This window comes from Lathyrus oleraceus, chromosome 1 (assembly GCF_024323335.1).
Source record: "Lathyrus oleraceus cultivar Zhongwan6 chromosome 1, CAAS_Psat_ZW6_1.0, whole genome shotgun sequence".
Taxonomy (NCBI): Eukaryota; Viridiplantae; Streptophyta; class Magnoliopsida; order Fabales; family Fabaceae; genus Lathyrus; species Lathyrus oleraceus.
The window spans coordinates 407,092,352-407,112,617 of record NC_066579.1 but is presented as its reverse complement, the minus strand read 5'-3'; the positions used below and the strand labels follow the sequence as shown (position 1 = coordinate 407,112,617).

At 35.4% G+C, this 20,266-nt stretch overlaps 1 protein-coding gene across 4 annotated transcripts in view; it reads left to right on the top strand.

Moving 5' to 3' along the window:
* LOC127075996 (vacuolar protein sorting-associated protein 53 A) overlaps positions 1-18,653 on the top strand; it is a 69,062-nt gene extending 50,409 nt beyond the window's left edge. For 2 of the 4 annotated variants that reach the window (XM_051017557.1, XM_051017549.1), the window contains 19 exons: positions 618-742; positions 956-1,116; positions 1,849-1,990; positions 2,340-2,403; positions 2,550-2,735; positions 2,828-2,869; positions 3,545-3,649; positions 3,733-3,792; positions 3,998-4,075; positions 5,169-5,276; positions 5,385-5,450; positions 5,536-5,613; positions 5,684-5,817; positions 5,903-5,996; positions 15,734-15,811; positions 16,365-16,427; positions 17,220-17,288; positions 17,491-17,586; positions 18,182-18,653. In XM_051017557.1, coding sequence (XP_050873514.1) covers positions 618-742; positions 956-1,116; positions 1,849-1,990; positions 2,340-2,403; positions 2,550-2,735; positions 2,828-2,869; positions 3,545-3,649; positions 3,733-3,792; positions 3,998-4,075; positions 5,169-5,276; positions 5,385-5,450; positions 5,536-5,613; positions 5,684-5,817; positions 5,903-5,996; positions 15,734-15,811; positions 16,365-16,427; positions 17,220-17,288; positions 17,491-17,586; positions 18,182-18,472 — 2,040 coding nt within the window. In that variant the 3' untranslated portion in view covers positions 18,473-18,653. The remainder of the gene's footprint in view (positions 1-617; positions 743-955; positions 1,117-1,848; positions 1,991-2,339; positions 2,404-2,549; positions 2,736-2,827; positions 2,870-3,544; positions 3,650-3,732; positions 3,793-3,997; positions 4,076-5,168; positions 5,277-5,384; positions 5,451-5,535; positions 5,614-5,683; positions 5,818-5,902; positions 5,997-15,733; positions 15,812-16,364; positions 16,428-17,219; positions 17,289-17,490; positions 17,587-18,181) is intronic. The other 2 variants (XM_051017570.1, XM_051017564.1) reach the window with 2 other exon arrangements.
* The last annotated feature ends 1,613 nt before the right edge of the window (positions 18,654-20,266 follow it).

The following is a 20,266-nucleotide window of genomic DNA, read 5'->3' as shown; positions in this document are numbered from 1 at the left end:
TTGGATAGGTTACTTCTGTGTCCCTTCCCACCTAGTGAGACATGGCTTAATTGTTGATTGACTTATTGCTGAATAAGTTATTACTACCTCCGCTCTTTAATATTAGAGACCTTTATTGCATTTACAAGGTTATCCTTCTAGAGAGAGAGTTAGTTAGTGTTTTCATAGAATATTTATTACCAATTGCAGTAAAAGATGAAACATTTTTAGGGGTATGTTGGTAAAAAAATTAATGCCACATGGTCTTGGATAGAACATTATGGCGGAATTTGATCCATTTAACCTACTTCACTTAGTGGGATAAGGTTTGGTTGTTGTTGTATGTTGGTAAAAAAAATTAATGTAGTTCAAAATTTGAAAGGGGTCTTATAAAAAGGGACAAAAACTCAAGATAGTCTTACATTTAGGAAGGTAGTATATACTATGGAGGTCTACTTCAGTTGTACTTGCTCTTTAGTAAATAATAATATTTGATGTACTCATTAGTTTTCTTCTTTCTCACTGAGAAAGTGTGGCTCTTGTTTTTAATAAACTAATCTATAAAACTGAACATTTTATTTTTGTTTTTGCATTATCTATTAATTATTTATTTATTTATAGAGTATTTTGTATTTCAGGCAGTGAACCAGTTATGTAGCCACTTTGAGGCCTATAGGGATATTCCAAAGATCATAGAACTGAGGGAGAAGTTTAAGAATATCAAGCAAATACTCAAGTCACATGTGTTTTCTGATTTTTCTAGGTACATTGTTACTATTTCCAACTTCTGCCGTGTTTGAAAATCTCTTTGGGCACTGCAATGTCGATTATATACAGTGTCCATTTAGATTGCTTGTGTGTATTTTTTTTTTCATTTTTCGTTCGCGACATGTAGTTAACCTCACTAGTTATGGAAATGATTTGGTCGTAAAGAGCTTATGTGTAACTGGGTCTCAATTTTCTGTTTTTGTCTCAGCTTAGGTACTGGAAAGGAGACAGAAGAAACCAATTTGCTACAGCAGTTGTCTGATGCTTGCCTGGTTGTTGATGCATTAGAGCCTTCGGTAAAGGAAGAGTTGGTAAATAATTTTTGCAATCGGGAGCTTACTTCGTATGAACAAATATTTGAAGGAGCTGGTATGTTTAATTAGTCTCTAACATCTATTTTGTCTTCAGTGTGTTTGGATTAATGTTTGCAAATGTCTTTTTAGTTAAAAGTGAGTTCTCTCTTATGTGATTTATATTTGGATACATATTTTCAATCATATACTTTGCAAAATGAAATTTGCTAGAACAATATAAGCCAAAAGCACTTTTAAAAGTGTATTTACCACAACAAAATTACGTGTATTAAAAAAACGTAAATATCATAAGAGAAAAACGTACTAAAACTAAGCACCAGTTTTATATATAGATATGAATATTAAACATTCTGTGTAAAAAACGTTAGTGCATATAAATTAATCTCGCTATATATAAAAGTATAAACATTCTGTCAAAAAAAAGTATAAACATAGAAGCGTTGATTTTCTTATACCAAAATAAAAGAAGCCTTTTTCTTACAGACTTATAAAAGTAGCCATGATCCCGAGAGAATGGGTTTTTAAATGATGACCCAGCACCACACAGGTTAAAATAGTCTATTCGAACAGAAACAGAAAAATGAAAAGCATCAGAAGTCTTGCTTCTTCTTGAACGGTGTTTCAATTGAATTTCCTTTTACCAATTGATATCAAACAAAATTAAAAATAACTTAAATAAGGCCAAGGCACATTGAGAGGTCAAACGGAAATCCAAACATGCTCTTAGTTATAGAGTGCTTTTTCAAATGTCTGCAATTTTGTCTTTAATTTTGTTTACATCTTATAGAACTAGCAAAGTTGGATAAAACTGAGAGACGATATGCATGGATTAAGCGCCGGATGCGATCAAATGAAGAAATTTGGAAAATCTTCCCATCTTCATGGCACGTTTCTTATCGGCTGTGTATCCTATTTTGCAAGAAAACAAGGTATGGTATTTATTTGTTTGTAGAAACCTTTTTAACATAATTTTTGCGGCAGTGGATTTATCACGCCTTCATGCATTGTGAGAAGGCACGGCCATAACGAGAAATGATTACTTCTAGTTTGTTGTAAAATGATATTTTAATTTATTGAATGGATTTCCCTCTGTTTCATTTTGAATTTCCAACATCAATTTAATCGACTCTCAAAGTTGAGACACTTTTGCTGTATACTTATATATATGCTGTTACAGAAGTTAACAGGATTAAGCATTTTGCAGCACCTATACCAAACTCAGTTTAGGGTTATTCCATACAAAAAATATTGTTGTGCTTATGTGACCTGTCTCTGCAGGAAACAACTTGAGGACATTCTTTCTAATTTAAAGGAAAAGCCAGATGTTGGGACTTTGTTGTTGGTAAGCCATCAAATGATGAATATACTTGCATTGCTGTTCTGATAACTGCTTCACCCGCTTCGCTTGGGAAGCTGATTTGGGTTGAACTGAAAACACTTAGACTTTTATGTGTTATTTTAAGTGTTTCATATGTTTATTTGTTGCAGGCTTTACAACGAACTTTAGAGTTTGAGGATGAATTGGCTGAGAAATTTGGGGGAGGCACTCAAAACAGAGAGATTGCGAATGAGATTGAAGAAATAGGAAGAGGTGCTAATTCTAGTAATAATGCTTCAGATATCCGGAAGAAGTACGAAAAAAGGCTTGCTGCACATCAAGGAAGTGAGAGTGAAGTATGTACATGGATAACTGCTAATACTTATTCATAAGGACTTTTAAATATTGCAATTTACAGATGATCAGTGTTTTGATTTTGTATCAATAGGAAAAAAATGGAACCAAAGATTTGGCAGTTCCTGGAGCTGGGGTATGGTTTTATATGACTATTTTCTAATACACAATTGATTTTATATGGCAAATGCATGCATTTAAGTTTGTGGTCTCTGAGGTGTTGTCACAATGGTGTAGATGCTTTTGGAAACAACCTTTCTGGTTTGTGTTCCTGTGGTTTTTCTTGCATTTCTTGCTCACTGTTATCTCATACAGCTCTTTATTCAATAATCTTAAGTCTGTCATGCCGAGTTTTATTTGTACAGAAAAACTCAATATTCTACATTAGGATATTACTCCATGTTTAAATTTTCAAATCTTGTGTTGCGGTTATTTTCTCCTACTTATTTTCTCAATTAAAACCCTTAAAATTTCTGGACTAATATTTTCTTGATTTCATAATTCCCGTTCCTTTGATCCTGAGTTTGGGCTTAGCTGTCAACTCTGGGTCAAATAGTCGTCTCTAAGTTAATTTACAAATTATTTCATGTTTACCAAAATGGGAAAGTGGGAACTGAGAAATATGCTAGTATTAAATCGTTGATAAACATAAGTCACGTGAGATTGATGTAGAAAAGAATCACCTGTCTCTTGATATTTTCTATACTGTTGGATGCAAGTGTGCCTGTTGCTTTCTTATAGGTGTTTTAATTTTATTGCTATTGATCTGTTTCATTAAGATTACCTGATAAACATTTGGTTGTTTGAACAGTTCAACTTTCGTGGAATTGTTTCATCTTGCTTTGAACCTCATTTAACAGTATACGTAGAACTGGAAGAGAAAACACTAATGGATAGTCTGGAGAAACTTGTCCAGGTAATTCCTGTCTTACCATTCAGATACGTACTCTGTGATTTACTTCTGGTTTTTTCCTTAAGTAAAAGTTTCATCCACTGCAGGAGGAGACATGGGATATTGAGGAGGGAGGTCAGAGTAGTGTTTTATCCAGTAGCATGCAGGTGACTCAGTAGATCTTGTTACAGATTATATGTTACAGTGTTATATTGTTTAATTTCTTATAAAACCTTGATATTTCTTATTGGGATGAACTGACCTGTTGCTAAAGGGTAATATGGTTAAATATCTTAAATATCTCCCCCTCCTTTCTATATTATCAGTTTTGGTATGTTTTATGTGAGTTTGGTTGTCTTTTGTGCTACGTAGTTGTTTCTAATAATCAAGAGAAGCTTGAAAAGATGCAGTGCTTTGACGAAGAGCCAGACACTGTTTAATTTGTTTAAGGTAAACTCTTGAACTATAGAGTTTAATATTTATATTAATGAAATACATAAACTTTTCTCATTTTATTTTCCCTGTTTTCATATTTTGGTGGTTATTTTTAATGGTGCCCAAATTTGTGGATGATTGCTCTGAATGTCTCTTGGAACTCTGCACTCATACTTCTGGCTCTTACTGCTATCATTTTATCTCTTCTTAAAAAGGGAAAAATAAGAAACTAGAGAAAAATTAATACTTTGAAATCCAGTTGAAGGGTTCCATAATATGTGGTTCTGCTAAGTTAACTTATCATTATTCCTTGAACTTCGTCAAAATTAAGAGGCCTTTAATTCGATTCATGAGAGCTTTAGAAGTATGATATTCTGTCAAAAGAATTTTTTTGCCTAAATAATACTAGTAGTTATAAATTAGCTTCTGCTTTTTTGACTGAATTAATTATTTGGGTTTGTTAATTGTATCTCAAGCACAACAGCAGGATTTTTGTTGTCAGCCTCATTATATGATTAGTCATCACATTATTGCTAACGATTACTTCTTTTCATCAAACCAAGAAAAAAGAAATCTCAGGTCTGTGCAAGATAGTTCATGCCATGGCAATGTTGTTAAATAACCGCTTGCGGAATTTGGACGAACTGCTAGTGTTGCGCGATACACAATTTAGTACAAAATTTGTCAAATAGCCGCTACAGCAGCATTATTGGATATCAGATTTTAACAATCCACTATTTTCCACTATCCGCCATTGACAACACTGATTCATGGCTGATTTCAGACTGAGCTGCACATTCTTCATGCAATAATGTCAGTTATAATTTAGCAACGATGTCAAATATTTGTTCTATTTTTTGTAAGAGTTGGTTGATGTAGCTTAATGTATTAAGTATAGTTATATGTGGCAGAAGATTTACAAGAAGGCTATGTGATCTGCAAATCTTAGATTCTCTTATAGTAGGCTGTTAAGGGGTTAAAAAGAGTATTATTCAACTTCTAGGGCACAAAGGGAAATGATTTCTGATTGCAATTCACAATGCATATACTTGAAAATTATGGACTCCAGTTTCATGCAGTTTATGACTCTATTCCATTTCAATCTTAGGTTTTCCAAAGAATTCTTAAAGCATATGCTACAAAACTCTTTGCAAGACTTCCAAAGGGGGGCACGGGAATTGTTGCTGCGGCCACAGGCATGGACGGGCAGATAAAGGTATCTTGAAAGAAATTGTTTTTTCGTTATGTGTGATAAGTTACATATTCATGTTATCAAACAACTTTCTTTTATCAGCCAAAATTAATCTTTGGATATGTTGAACAGACATCTGATAGGGATGAAAGAGTGATCTGTTACATTGTCAATTCGGCTGAATATTGCCATAAAACGGTTAGTTGCTTTTACATTCTTCATCCAGTAAAAACTGAGGAAATGCCAGGTTTACTAAAAACTAACTTAGTGCTGTGCTTGACAGGCTGGTGAACTGGCGGAAAGTGTTTCTAAAATAATTGATCATCAATTTGCAGATGGGGTGGACATGTCAGAAGTGCAGGTAATTGTGTCTTGTTAAATAATTCATTTTCTTATGGTTTTCATTCTAATAGCGCTATGCAATTATGCAGGATGAATTTTCAGCTGTTATAACAAAATCGTTGGTAACCATAGTGAATGGCCTGGAAACCAAATTTGACATTGAAATGGCAGCAATGACACGTGTTCCTTGGGGTACCCTTGAAAGTGTTGGTGATCAATCAGAGTAAGTTGAATTCCTTTATAAATTTAACCAACAGTTCTTATTCCTGGCAAAGTTCCTTAGTTTAATTGTAATGTTTTCTTTGTAGGTATGTTAATGCCATAAATTTGATTCTAACCACTAGCATTCCGACACTTGGAAGTCTTCTTTCACCTGTCTACTTTCAGTTCTTTTTGGACAAGGTAATTTCCAATACTAATAATTTAGAAAATGCTTGTATTACACAACTAAATTGTACAAATTTATAGACAAGTTAGAATCTCTCAAAATCAGAGTTATTAATCCTAGATAGCGGAGCGGAGTGGCCGACCCCTATTTAGCTATTTTTTGGATTAATCATATGAATAATCATAATTATATGTATAACCAGAATTTAAAAAAAAAACAGATGTTTAAGTAATAAAATTTAAAACACTACTGGTTAAAAAGTAGTATTGTATTATTGTATGTATAACCAGAATTTGAAAAAAAAAATTTAACAAGTATTTGAAAACAGAAGTAGAGAAAAAGAAGAGAAGTAAAACAATAAAATAATAATAGAAGAAGAAAAACAATAAAACAACAATAGAAAAGAATAGAAGTAGTACTAATGAAGATCTTGAATCTAAATTTCTTGTATTATTATGTGGAGGAAAAAAAAAAATATATATATATATATATATATATATATATATATATATATATATATTTTATTTTATATATATTTATATATATATATATATATATATATATATATATATATATATATATATATATATATATAGATAGAGAGAATAATATCCTAATTGATACTACTAATAAAAACAATAGATACATAATAATAGTAATAAAATAGTATCTCAACACTCTCCCTCAAGGTGGTGCGTATACATCATAAACATCCATCTTGTCACATATGTATATAATCTGAGGTCTTCGAAGAGATTTTGTAAAGAAGTCAGCAAGTTGATTCTTGGAATTACCAAAGGAGGTTTTGATGGTCCCAGTGGTAATCTTCTCTCTAAGAAAGTGATAGTCAACTTCTATATGCTTTGTCCTTTCATGAAAAATTGGATTGGAGGAGAGGTGCAAAACTGATTGATTGTCACATACAAGTTCCATAGGGCCGACTTCACAAAAGTGAAGTTCCTGTAGTAAATGCTTTAACCACAAGAGCTCACATGTGATATGGACCATGGTTCGATACTCAGCTTCTGTACTTGATCAAGCAACGACCGTTTACTTTTTGCTTTTCCATGAGATTAAATTTTCCCTAATAAAAACACAATAATCCAATGTAGACCGTCTATCACTTGCATCTCTTGTCCAATCAACATTTGAATATCCAATAATATCAGGGTTGCCTTTATCACAAAAAAACAAGTCCTTTTCCAGGTGATCCTTTAATATACTTAAGGACTCAAATAACTGCTTCCTAATGGTTGTCACAAGGAGAATTTAAGAATTGACTTACTACACTGACCGAAAAAGATATACCAGGTCTAGTCAAGGTAAGATAATTCAACTTTCCAACAAGTCTTCGATATCTTTCCGGATCAGTATATGACTCCCCCTGATTAGGGAGAAACTTTACATTAGGATCCATAGGAGTGTCAACTGGTTTGCAGTCTATAAGACCTGTTTCTTCCAAAATATCAAGAGCATACTTCCTTTGAGAGATAGCAATACCTGACTTTGATTGAGCTACCTCAATTCCTAGAAAGTAACGAAGAGGACCCAAATCCTTAGTCTGAAAATTTTGAAATAAGTGTTGTTTTAAAGCCTTGATACCTTCAAAATCATCACCTGTAATTACAATGTCGTCAACATAAACTACTAGATAAATATATTTATTGGAGGAGCATTTGGTGAAAACAGAGTGATCTGATTCACACTGGTTCATCCCAAATTGTTGCAACACTTTACTAAATCTTCCAAACCATGCTCGAGGTGATTGTTTTAAGCCATACGAAGACTTGTGTAATTTACATACCCGATTACACTCCCCCTGAGCAACAAATCCAGGAGGTTGCTCCATGTAAATCTCCTATTCCAAGTCACCATGCAATAATGCATTCTTGATATCCAATTGAAATAGAGGCCATTGTTTCATGGCAGCAACGACTAGAAAGAGGCGAACATATGCCCATCTTCGCAACAGGAGAGAAAGTATCAGTCTAATCTTGATTGGGGACTTGAGTGTATCCTTTTGCAACTAAGCGAATTTTCAATCGATCTACCTGTCCATCAGGACCAACCTTAACATCAAATATCCACCTACAACCAACAACAAATTTTCCAGGTGGGAGAGGAACAAACTCCCAAGTATGATTAGATTCTAAAGCTGACATCTCATTAAATATTGCCTGTCTCCACCCTGGATGGGATAAAGCTTCCTGAATAGTTTTAGGAATAGAAACATATGCAAGTGCAGTAACAAACGCACAATAGCTAATGCCATACCGGCTCAGGAGACGGGGCCGGAGCAAGGGTGGAGGCGCTTGGAATAGGAGCTGAATCATGTGGTCTCAACTTTCTCTCATAGGTAATGCCATACCGGTTCAACAGCGGCGAAGACTCATTTATCACAATGGGTGGACTAGACGATAAAGGACTTGACTCAATCGACTCAAAATAAGGAATATGCAAAACTTGATCTAAATTAGTTTCAGGGACACCTGAGTTGGAAAAGTATGGTACGTCCTAAAAAAATGTAACATCTGCAGACGTGTAGAAATGATGTGAAGAAGGAGAGTAACACCGATATCCCTTTTGGACACGGGAGTAGCTCAGAAAAACACATTTGATGGCAGGAGCAGACATTTTATCATGACCTGGGGACAAATTATGAATAAAACAAGTTCATCCAAAGACACAAGGGGAAACAACGCATAAGAGATCTGTAGGATGCACCAGGGAATGTGAAACCTGTTCATTCAACATAGAGGATGGCATTCGGTTAATTAAATATCCGGCAATAAGAACAACATCACCCTAAAATTTTAGAGGTAAATTGACATTTAGCAAAAGGGTACGAGCAATGTCAACAACGTGTCTATGTTTTCTTTCAGCAACACCATTTTGTTGAGGCGTATGGGGACAACTCGATTGATGTACGATGCCCTTGGAGTGCATGAAAGAGTTGAAACGATACGAAAAATATTCTTTTGCATTGTCACTGCATAAAATGCGAATTGTTTTGCCAAACTGTGTCGAGATTTTAGAACAAAAATTCTTAAAAATATTAAACAACTCAGAATGATCTTTCATTAAAAACATCCAAGTACATCTTAAGAAATCATCAATAAAAATAACATAATACCTATACACTAGGACGAACGACGTCAAAAAAAGACTAAGCTCTGTTATTAATGCAACGGGAAAAAGAAAGTCTAACATGTTTTCCTCACTGACACGACTCACATTGTAAGGACTCTAAATGAGGAAGACCTGACACCATTTTCTTCAATTTTGATAAACTTGGATGACCTAAGCGACGATGCAGAAGATCAAGAGATTCAGTATTAGCACATATAGCGGAAGTGGGTGGTTGAAGATAATAAAGACCACTAGATTCAATTCCGACTCCAATCGTTTGTCCCGTACTCCGGTCCTGTATCAAAAAGGAATAAGAAGTAAATGTTATGACACAGTTTAAAGAGCTGGTTAATTTGCTTATAGAAATCAAATTGAAAGGGCAATTAGGAATCAATAAAACAGAACTCAAAGAGAGTGAGGGAATAGGTGATACTCGTCCAACACCAGTTGCCTCAAATTTAGATCAATCCGCAACAGTAATATAATGTGGATATTTAGGTGGTGATAATTCAGAGAAAAAGTGAGGCATTACCGGTCACATGGTCTGAAGCACCAAAATCCATAACCCATCCAATAGGAGTAGCATGAGAAAGACAAACCATAAAATTACCAGTACGAGCAATAGTAGTCGAGGAGGTGGCTTGTTGTGCTGCCTTCAATCGCAAATACTTCTGATACTCATCGACAAAGAAAGTAGTTTCGAGTTCACCCTTTGATTCACGGTTTGCAGTGGTTTGAGCAACATTAGCAGTTTTGTTCGGGTAGTCATGTAAGTCAAGACACAGATCTTGAGTGTACCCATCTTTTCTATAATGAGTGCAATAAAAATTACTTCTACCTCCTCTACCACGTCCTCGACCACGACTACGTCCACCACGTCCTCAATTACTAAAGTTAGAAAAAAAAGCAGAGGACTCAGGAGTACTATGAGTGTCATCACTTGGTAGAGATACCCGGACGAGACAATCAATTAGTTCTTCTACCCATGGTTGTCAAAATCGGGATCTCAATAAAGATCGTTAGGGTATGGAAAAAGTATAAATCGTAGGATCGTAACTCAGATCTTAAGATCCCCAAAAAATAGACAAAATTATAGAAATAACTAGGAATTGATGAAGACATGATTTTTTTTTTTTTTGAAAGAGCTGTTTTGTAAGGACGTATTGGAGTGCAAGGATGGAAAAGATGAGAAGAATAAAATGATTTGATTTGAATTTATAGAGGAAATAGATGAAGAGAAGAAACCCAATCATCCAATGATAAATCGATATAGAAGAAATAAATGAATGGGTATTGGAGCTCTAATGGTTTTTGCGGCTAGGAAGCTTTCCCGATAATTGTTTTTGCAGTTCTCAAAAGCATAATTAAAATATTCCAAGTTCCAAAACCCTTAAAATATGAGCGCTGCCGTTAGGGTTCAATAACAAGTTAGTTTTTGGGCCGGGTCAGTTTCTGGGTTGGGTCAAAACGGATCCGAAACAGGTCAAAATAATCCTAAAATAAATCGTTGAGATCTTACGATCTCACGATTTCACGATCTTTCTGCCACTTAAAGTGGTGGATGGTTGTCGGCGCGTAAGATCGTATGGTTTTGGGAGTTAAAGTGCGATCCTAACAACCATGCTTCTACCGTAGGGATGGTAGTATTTGTTAACGGTTGGTCTTTAACCGAACTATATTCTTTAGAGAGGCCATGAAGGACAAACACCATGAACATATTGTCAAGCTTGCCCAATATCTTCGTAATATCATCAGTAACCAGCATAAGTTTGAGGAATCAATAGTAGATTGAGCACGAGTGAGATATTCTGATAAGTCTTGATCATCATTCATCTGAAGAGTAGCCAAATTGTAGACCGATGCATACATTCTTTGAATATCGTTAGGATAAAGGTTTTAGCCTTCTGTCAAACCTCATAACATGATCTATACGCACGAAAGTGTGCCATCAAATTTGGTTCAATAGAATTCCACAACAATGATACAAGTTGATAATCAGCGGCTTCCCAATCATCTTTTATCTCTTTATCAATTTCCGAAACCTTTTTAGTAAGATGGTCTGACAGATGTTGTCCTAAAAACCATAACTCAACCGAAGCATACCAATTCAAATAGTTCTTATTACCATTTAATTTAGCCGTGGTAATAACGGGTGTTCTTTGAAATGCAAACGAAATAAGACTCTTTTTGGAAGGATTCTTCTCAACAACACCATTCTTTGGGTTTGGAATTTCAGTCATGATTTCAATACCACCAACTAAAGAATTCTCGATCGTAGAAACAACACAAGAAAAAAATAGGGTTGTGAACCAAGAAAAAAATAGGGTTTTGAATCAAGCTCTAGATACCATCTTGAATCTGAATTTCTTATATTAGTATGTGGAGAAATATATATATATATATATATATATATATATATATATATATATATATATATATATATATATATATATATATATATATATATATATATATATATATGAGATTAATTGAAATACACTGTCAGTGTAAAAGGGTTTTACACCATCAGTTAATTATAGACCTTGGATATTAAAAGAAGTTTGACTTTTATTTTAAAAATCTATAAAGTAATACAAACGGGTGATGGTGATGCATTGACGGTGTAAAACTTTTTACACTGACAGTGTATAGTAATTAATCTCTCTCTCTATATATATATATATAAAAGCCTCCTAATCAACTAATCAACCCTACTAATTAAGGAAAGATTTAATACAATAATATCCTAATTGATACTACTAATAGAAACAATAGATACATAATAATAATAATAATAATAATAATAATAATAATAATAATAATAATAATAATAATAAAACAATAGCTCAACAGAAGAGAACAAGAAGTAGAGAAGACAGAGAACTAGGGCAAAAACTGAACCGGTTAGGGCAAAACTGAAGAGAAGTAAAGAAGAAGAATATTAACCTGAAGCAGTTGAGGCGAAGGAGGTGAGAAGCGAGGTCTGAGGAAAACGTTAGGTCTTAAAGGAAAAAGCAAAGAGAAAGGAGAGCAGAGAACCAACTGTTAAAATTTTTAAAGGCAACTTAGTCTTTTTGCACCCAAAAAAACCTAAAAAACGAAAATGGGTCAAAAACCCGCCCAGGCCGGGAAGCGATCTTCTCCTGCGACCCGCTATCTCTGCAATCGCGGTCGCAATCTCAAACTGAGATGTGCGCCGCTCCTCCGTAGGGGAGGGTTGCCGCGCCGGGAGCGATTCCCGGGATAGCGCCTGCTACAGGGTGCGATTAATAACTCTGCTCAAAATATTGAAAATAGGAAACTATCAAAGGTAATAAAGATAAATAATAATCTTAATTATTGTTATGATCAGTGTTATCAAATAGCGGCGCCGTGGCTGCTATGGTGGATATACATGACAGTTTTTGGGCTTGCTGCAATGGTAAAATATCAGCCGATATTGCAGATTTTTCCACCATGATCTGCTATTGCGGCACCGCAAAGTGGCCGGTATGGCGGGATTTTGGCTCTCCACCATGGACCGCCATCCGCCATCGACAACACTGGTTATGATCAACACTCTCCCTCAAATTGAAATATATCTGTCATATTCATCTAGCTAGCTTGCAGATTTTTCCACCATGATCTGCTATTGCGGCACCGCAAAGTGGCCGGTATGGTGGGATTTTGGCTCTCCGCCATGGACTGCCATCTGCCATCGACAAAACTGGTTATGATCAACACTCTCCCTCAAATTGAAATATATCTGTCATATTCATCTAGCTAGCTTGTTACATACATAATCAATTCAAGTCCCTGGAAAAGATTTAGTGAAGATATTAGTTAACTAATTATTAGAGCTCTGAAGTTTTAGTGATGTCTGAAAGGATCTTGTCTCAGAGGAAATTGACAATTGAAGAAAGATACGATGCTTTGGTTATATCACAAACAAGCTCCATAATACCTATTTCACAAAATTTCATTTCTGGGAGCATTTCAAGCACAAAACTTCACTAGTAGTATGGCTCATAGTGCAATGCTCTACCGGAGAGAAGGTATCATTATAATCTAGGCCATACACTTTTGTGTATCCTTTGGCCACCAATCGAGCTTTCAAACAATGGATGTATGAAGTTTCCAGGGGAAGTGGAATTAGGGTCCATGTATGATTGGACTCCAAAGCAGTCATGTTATCAACCATTGTCCGTTGCCATCCTTGACGAGATTATACTTCTTAGGTTATCTTAGGAATAATGAAAGTCGATGACCAAGACGACAATGATACAAAAGAACATTCTACCTGTTGTTCTTTATTGATTCAGAAAAAAAGTTGTTGCTGAGTAAATTTGGAGGTAGATTCTGGTTATCCAAATAATAAAGGTTCTGAGATGGTATCATAGCCTATCCTAAATCTATTGTTGGGCTTCCCGCATCGTCCACGCTTTGGGCTCATTGAGGCCCAAACGTGAGGGGGTCCGCCCCTAGTCACCTTAATTGCGGCACTTTGGCTTGCCTCATTGCAGCCCCCTAACACCTTCATTGTGTTAGCTTTGAAGGGGTGGATTTAGTCCCACATTGCTTAGAGATATGACCTAGGTTGTGTTTATAAACGGGGGCAATCCTCACCTTACAAGTCGGTTTTGTAGGGACGAGTTAAGCCCAATCCAAATTCTGAGAAAGATCATTCTATTCTCTAGCATTTCCAATTGTCATCTTCGAATTCTTGTTTGGAACTTAGTCTAGTGGACAACTATATGTTGGTTTTCTTGTTGCTATTACAAGGTGAACAAGCGGATTAGGGTGTAAGTAAGGGTGTCATGCGGGTTAGTGGCTCCAGAATCCAGTATCAAATATTGCTTATAGGGTTTATTTGAAGCATAAGTCCAAAAGAAAGTTGAAACTTACCTAGAGGATGTGGAAATGGAAACACACCCAACTATGCTAGAGAACATCTACCAGTTGGTTTCTCCAACTTATTGAGGAAGGATCTCACCCTCTCTACTTCATCTTGGTTGAGTTGGCCCAACCCTCCTCTGCTTTCTTCACTAGTACTTGCTGTGCAGCTATATGTGTGTGTCCTCCCTTTCTTGGTAAATCTCCCCTCCCCCCCACTCTCTACTAGGTGGATTTTCATGTAACTTCCAGCACTTTTCAAGAGTGTGGCAAGGTTTGTTACAATTGGTACACCACACTCCTTCACCTTTTTTTTTTCACATTGGTTCCTCCCGTTTTCTCTAGTGCCATCATGGCCAAATCCTTCTCAACTAGCATGGCTGAACCTTCCACTGACGGGGCTTCAAGCACTAGCCCCCTTCTGCGTTCTTCACTTCTCACCATCGCGACTACTTCATTAATTCCTACTACTTTCTCCTTGCCAAGAATTTAAACTCAAACCTGATCAAAGTCAGAGTTGAATCTCACCTAGAAATCATAGACTTTATCCTGCTCAATACTCCTTGATTAACGTTGAATCTTCCGAGCACACAGTTTTATGACCCTGTAATGATCCAGCTCCATTAACAAAGCTTTGTGGTGATTTGGTACTCTTGTAGCAGTCTCGTTTCCTGTTTTGTAGCCACAGTTTTCACCTTTGCATCATATATTTGAGCAGCATCTTTGGCTTTAGAATAGGTCTCTTCTACTGCCTTCCAGATCTATTTTGTAATATTGAGAAACATGCATGTATCACTTATTTCCGGAACATTGAATTCCATAACCATGCAATGATCATCGAATCTTCTTCATTCCATTTTTTAAACTTGGGATCTTCCTCTTTAGGAGTATCATCCGTCAAGTGGCTTACTTTCCCCTTACCCTTCAAAATGGTATGGACAAGTTGAGACCATTTCAAATTAGCTCTTTCCGTTCAATTTGTAGGTAAAGTGGATATTATCTAATTATCCATGAGTTTGGGATTTGTTATCTCCAATTTTATTTTCATATTAACCACTCTTCAGCCATGGAGGAAAAAAAATTGAAAAGCGAGCAAAACAACACCTGAGTTTCAAATAACCCACAGAACAAGGGCTCAGATATGAAAACAAACACCCGCAATGGAAATAGGAGGCTCCAAACTACATGTGACTGAAAAACAAAGACAGACAGAACAGTGCAGGGTGGTGTGCGGCCTTCACGTGCCTGTTAAAAAAGATGTTATGTAAAAATGGGGGAAAAGTTCACCAAAAAAAGATGAAAACAGTGTAAAGACTATAAAACTGGCCTGTTAAAAGAGTGCAATGAATGCAGTAAAAACCCGCAATGAAGGTGTCTAAGATTTATGTGGAAACGAGATCCTAAAGAACGAGAGCTCTTATACCATGTAGAAAATATTTCTGATATATTTCAAAGTTAATGTACAAGCACTGATTTGTTAAATCGTCAGGCTATTCTAAACCTAATGGGCCTGATATACTAATAAGTGAATACAGTTATAATAATTATAAATATGCATTATTTAGAACAATTTCTATTAATGTATTGACAATTTTCAAGCTTTTGTTCCGACAGAATCTAGTCAATTTTTACTTAAGCTGGATTTTTCCATCATTTCTGTAAATCTCCTAGTAGTTCAACAATTTAATCACCCCTAATAATTTTTATTGTATGTAGTCAGCTGTCTTTAAATATTTCTCATTTTCTGCAGCTTGCATCTTCTCTGGGCCCACGCTTTTACTCAAACATTTTCAAATGCAAGCAAATATCAGAAACTGGAGCTCAACAGGTACTGACTCCTTTTCTTTTAATTCCTTTTTATACCGACAAAATGTTTTTTTATGGAAGAAATTTTATTAGAGGATAGAGGGGAAGATTAAGATATCCTCCAAAACACAATTTAAAAGGTGAAAAGAACTTTAAAAAAGAATCAAGTGAGGCTGACTGGTTTTTTTGATACCCTAATCAGTTCCTATCAAGAGCCTTTGAAAATGTCGGACTTAGAAGATGGTTATAACTTTAGCAATATATATCATTAGGCTTCTCACTTGAATGTTTGTGAAAGGATCAGCAGTTATAGTTTCTCCTACTTTTGGAACTGAGAAACCTTGGAGTTTGTGGAAGGCTTGGCAATTGAAAAAGTGAACAGCTTATCAAACCAAGCGAACATGTCTTGGCAAGATACTTCTCTGATAAATCCTAGAATGCTCATCTATGGCAGAATGCTCCTTAGACCCTAGTTTTAAAACTTGAATAAGGGAAATATTAATTATCAATTATGCACAATTCATTGAAACATTTTTTCATTTTATTTTGTTCTTATAACAAAATGATTTCTGCAGATGCTATTGGATACACAAGCTGTTAAGACAATCCTTCTTGAAATTCCTTCCCTTGGTAGACAGGTAATCTAGCATATGCAATCGTAGTTGCTACTGCTTGTTCTGAAATACTACTTGATAATGCCATTATCCTTGCTGCTAGAATTATCACCATCACAGCAAACTTGTGTTGTTTTGTTCTCTCTCTCTCTCTCTCTTGTAGTTTGTATCTACTATATAGTGATTTTGACCTGGTCTCTACATTTCAAGTATTTTGGGGAATCTTGTTGACCAAATGCTTCTTTTACTGGAAGCATTTTAATATTTTCCAACTGTAGTTTTCAGATGGACTATATTTATTGTTAATAAAGTTGTATAGAAAAGAGACACTTATCTGGACTAGAAATTGATATTTTATGATTAATTCAAGCTAAATAAAAAAAACAAGTTTCCACTTTTGTAGGTTATCCATTAGTTATATTAAAATCTATCCATACTAAAATACTTTACTTTCCAAGCTGTATTGATGCCCAGATATCAATAAAACATAAATGATTGCTACGTCAATTTGCATTCAGTTCATGAAACAGAAGGTCGGTGAGAGAAAAAGTCACTGCCTTATACTCTAAGTAACCTGAAAACTGAGAAAGCAACGATAATATACTATCTGGATCAAGCAACTATTCTATCTTTAATATATATCATACTGCATCAACTGAAGAATCCCTTCCAGCTATCTGGAATTCACAGGAACTCACTTGTCATGTTAAATAAACATTGAAAATAACATACATCTCTTTGCATATCTAATTGTAGTTTTTCTTGGGCTTGCCACTGGTTTATCCCATTAAACTGACTGCATGTTCTATGTGACAGACATCAAGTGCTGCAAGTTATTCCAAGTTTGTAAGCCGTGAGATGAGCAAAGCCGAAGCCCTTTTGAAGGTTTGCCTTACATTTAGTAATGAAGTTTCTTTTATACCTAATGTAGTATATTTGTATTAGATTACTGCTGTGGTCTAAACATCTTACAGTTAATATCTTACCATACGAGTTTTAGGGGGAAAATTTGTCCCAAAAAATTAAGCATAACCAAATATGTATGTAGTTATTTCTGATACAAGTTTGTGTGAATGTCTATGGTTAGGTTATACTTTCTCCAGTTGATTCTGTAGCAGATACTTACCGTGCACTGCTACCTGAGGGTACACCCATGGAGTTTCAGCGGATATTGGAGCTTAAGGTATAAATTATCTAGTTCTTACCAGTTCTTCTATCAAATCTCTAGTATGTTGATTACTTGTTGCATTATTTCTTTGTTTTGTTGGACCTCTGGTCATTGAAGTAAAATCTGTCAGAGCTCTTTTATCGAATATAGAATAGTTTTTTTATGGATAGGTCAATGAATAAATAAAATTACTACGCGATTATCACTAATTTGGCTTATTAATGTTATACAGGAAACTTGAGGAGCATAGCTCGAAAGTTCTTTCAATATCCACTTTAGGAAAACTATTAAATTCTTCACAAATTAGATAATCCGTGACTACTGTTGTTTCCACGGGTCACTAGTTCAGTAGCACATTAGTACATCTATAATTAATTAAAATGTTTAAAGAAGTATAAAATCTGAGAGAAGATGTACACAATGACTGAACACGAATAGGAACTTTTAAAAGCTAAATGGTTCAACATCCATTAATGTTTTATATTTTGTTTATGGCTGCTATCGTAATGATAATTGTTTGATTTTTCAGATTCAAATGCAATCGAGTGCATGATCAGTAAGCTATGCACGTATGTTTCATATTGGGCTGACATATTCCTTGTTTTTCCAGGGTCTTAAAAAAGCTGATCAACAAAGCATACTGGACGACTTCAACAAACATGGGCCTGGAATTAAGCAAACTCAGATTACACCTACAATTGCCCCAGCTCCTCCAGTAGCCCCTGTAGTACCTAGTCCTACTGCCGCACTTGGACTCGTAGGTTCACGGGAGGATGTTCTAACTAGGGCTGCTGCACTTGGACGAGGAGCTGCCACCACAGGGTTCAAGCGGTTCCTAGCACTAACTGAAGCTGCCAAAGACAGGAAGGATGGCCCTTTCCGAAAGCTCTTTAATCCATAATGAAGAGAGTCATACAACCCAATTCACTTGTAATTTTTTTCTTTTCACTTTTGTTCATTTTGTTGTAGGTTTCTTTTTTCCTTTCTTCTCTTTGATTCTTTATGTAAGTTTAGTATCATGTTAATTCACTCAATCAAATGAAGCTGATTTTGCAAATAAAAGTATTTACATGTTTGCGCAATTCTCTCTTTCGTGATCCTTCAATTCGTTATTCAAATATCACTCTTTTATGCATGAGACTATATATTAGGGATCGCTTCTTCTACCCCATATATAGTCTCATGTTTTGTCAAAATTCGCTTGAGTGTGAATGAGTGTGAATCTGAAACTTCGCACTCTCCGCCGACCTCCTTATTAAATTGAAAGAACACTGAGAGTAGAGCGACTTGTCTGAGTACATAAGGAGGTTGTTGGAGAAGCCCCCACTCTTTTCAATATCCATTTGATGTCTTCGTAACCGCAGTGAGAGTAGGAGCTCAAGCAGTTGCCACTGCAATACTAATCACTCTTGAATAAATAACAGCTCTTACTGTGCATGATGATGAATAAGCTTTGGAATCATTCCCTTCTTTCATATAGTCTACTTGGACTAGCTCCTGAGTCAACCTCTAATCTATAAGCAAGTCAGCGAGATAAATGAATATGAACTTCTCTAAGAGAACAGTTCAACGAGTTTAATTGAATTTTGTTATATGATCAAATTAGATATTCTCTAAGAGTGTATAAAAGAGACCTAAATAACTAGAATTTTAGCAGTGATCATACCCGATGATGTGAATCCGATTGATTCAGCTCTAGTTTGCAGCTTGTGCGTGACATCGAAAAGTGTTGCACACCCCATATAAAACTTTAAATTCTAAAATAAAAAGAAAATAGTTAAATCGACTTAGCGTACTGAAATCTCTCAAAATCTAAATCGGCACTATCTTGCTAGTGAATACTTTTTTTATTAATACAACATTAATAGTGAGGACTTGTAGAAGTAAAAAAAAGGATTACCAACCTATGCAATCTAGGAGTTTGATGACTGGAAAGAGAGTTGTGTACCATACCTTGTTTGATGTGAGTGGTGTTCAAAATTACAAGTGTGAGTAGTGTAGGGAAGTTCCACATTGATTATAAATGTGAAGACTTGAGCATTTATAAGTGGGAAAACACACACACATACCATCTTAAAGTTTCGAGTGAAGGGATCGATACACTTGTATCGAAAGTATCTCCACATGATTGTGGGTAGAATGTCCCGTTGAAGAGTGTTAACGTTGGTACAAGTGTGTATGTGATAAAAAAAGAGAAAAATGTTGAGAATTACAAGTGTGAGTAGTGCAAGGAAGTCCCATATTGGTTAGAAATGTGATAAAAAAAGAGAAAAATGTTGAGAATTACAAGTGTGAGTAGTGCAAGGAAATCCCATATTGGTTAGAAATGTGAAAACTTGAGTATTTACAAGTGAGAGTTTTGAAGTCTCTCACAAAAATCGTGTTGCTCTTAAATAAAAATTGCAAAGTGTAAAATGCTTTCATATTGACCATACAAGTTGATCCCAACAAGTGGCATGCTCTACTTTCATGCTTAGTGTTGTCGCCTTCAAAATCGTGTTGCTCTTAAATAAAAATCCCAAAGTGAAAATGCTCTCTCATATTGATTTTGGTGCGATTCTCACAAAAACTGTGTTACTCTTAAATAAAAATCTCAAAGTATAAAATGTTCTCTCATATTGACCATCCGAGTTGATCCCAACAAGTGGCATGCTCTATTTTCATACTTAGTGTTGTCGCCTTCAAAGCCGCGTTG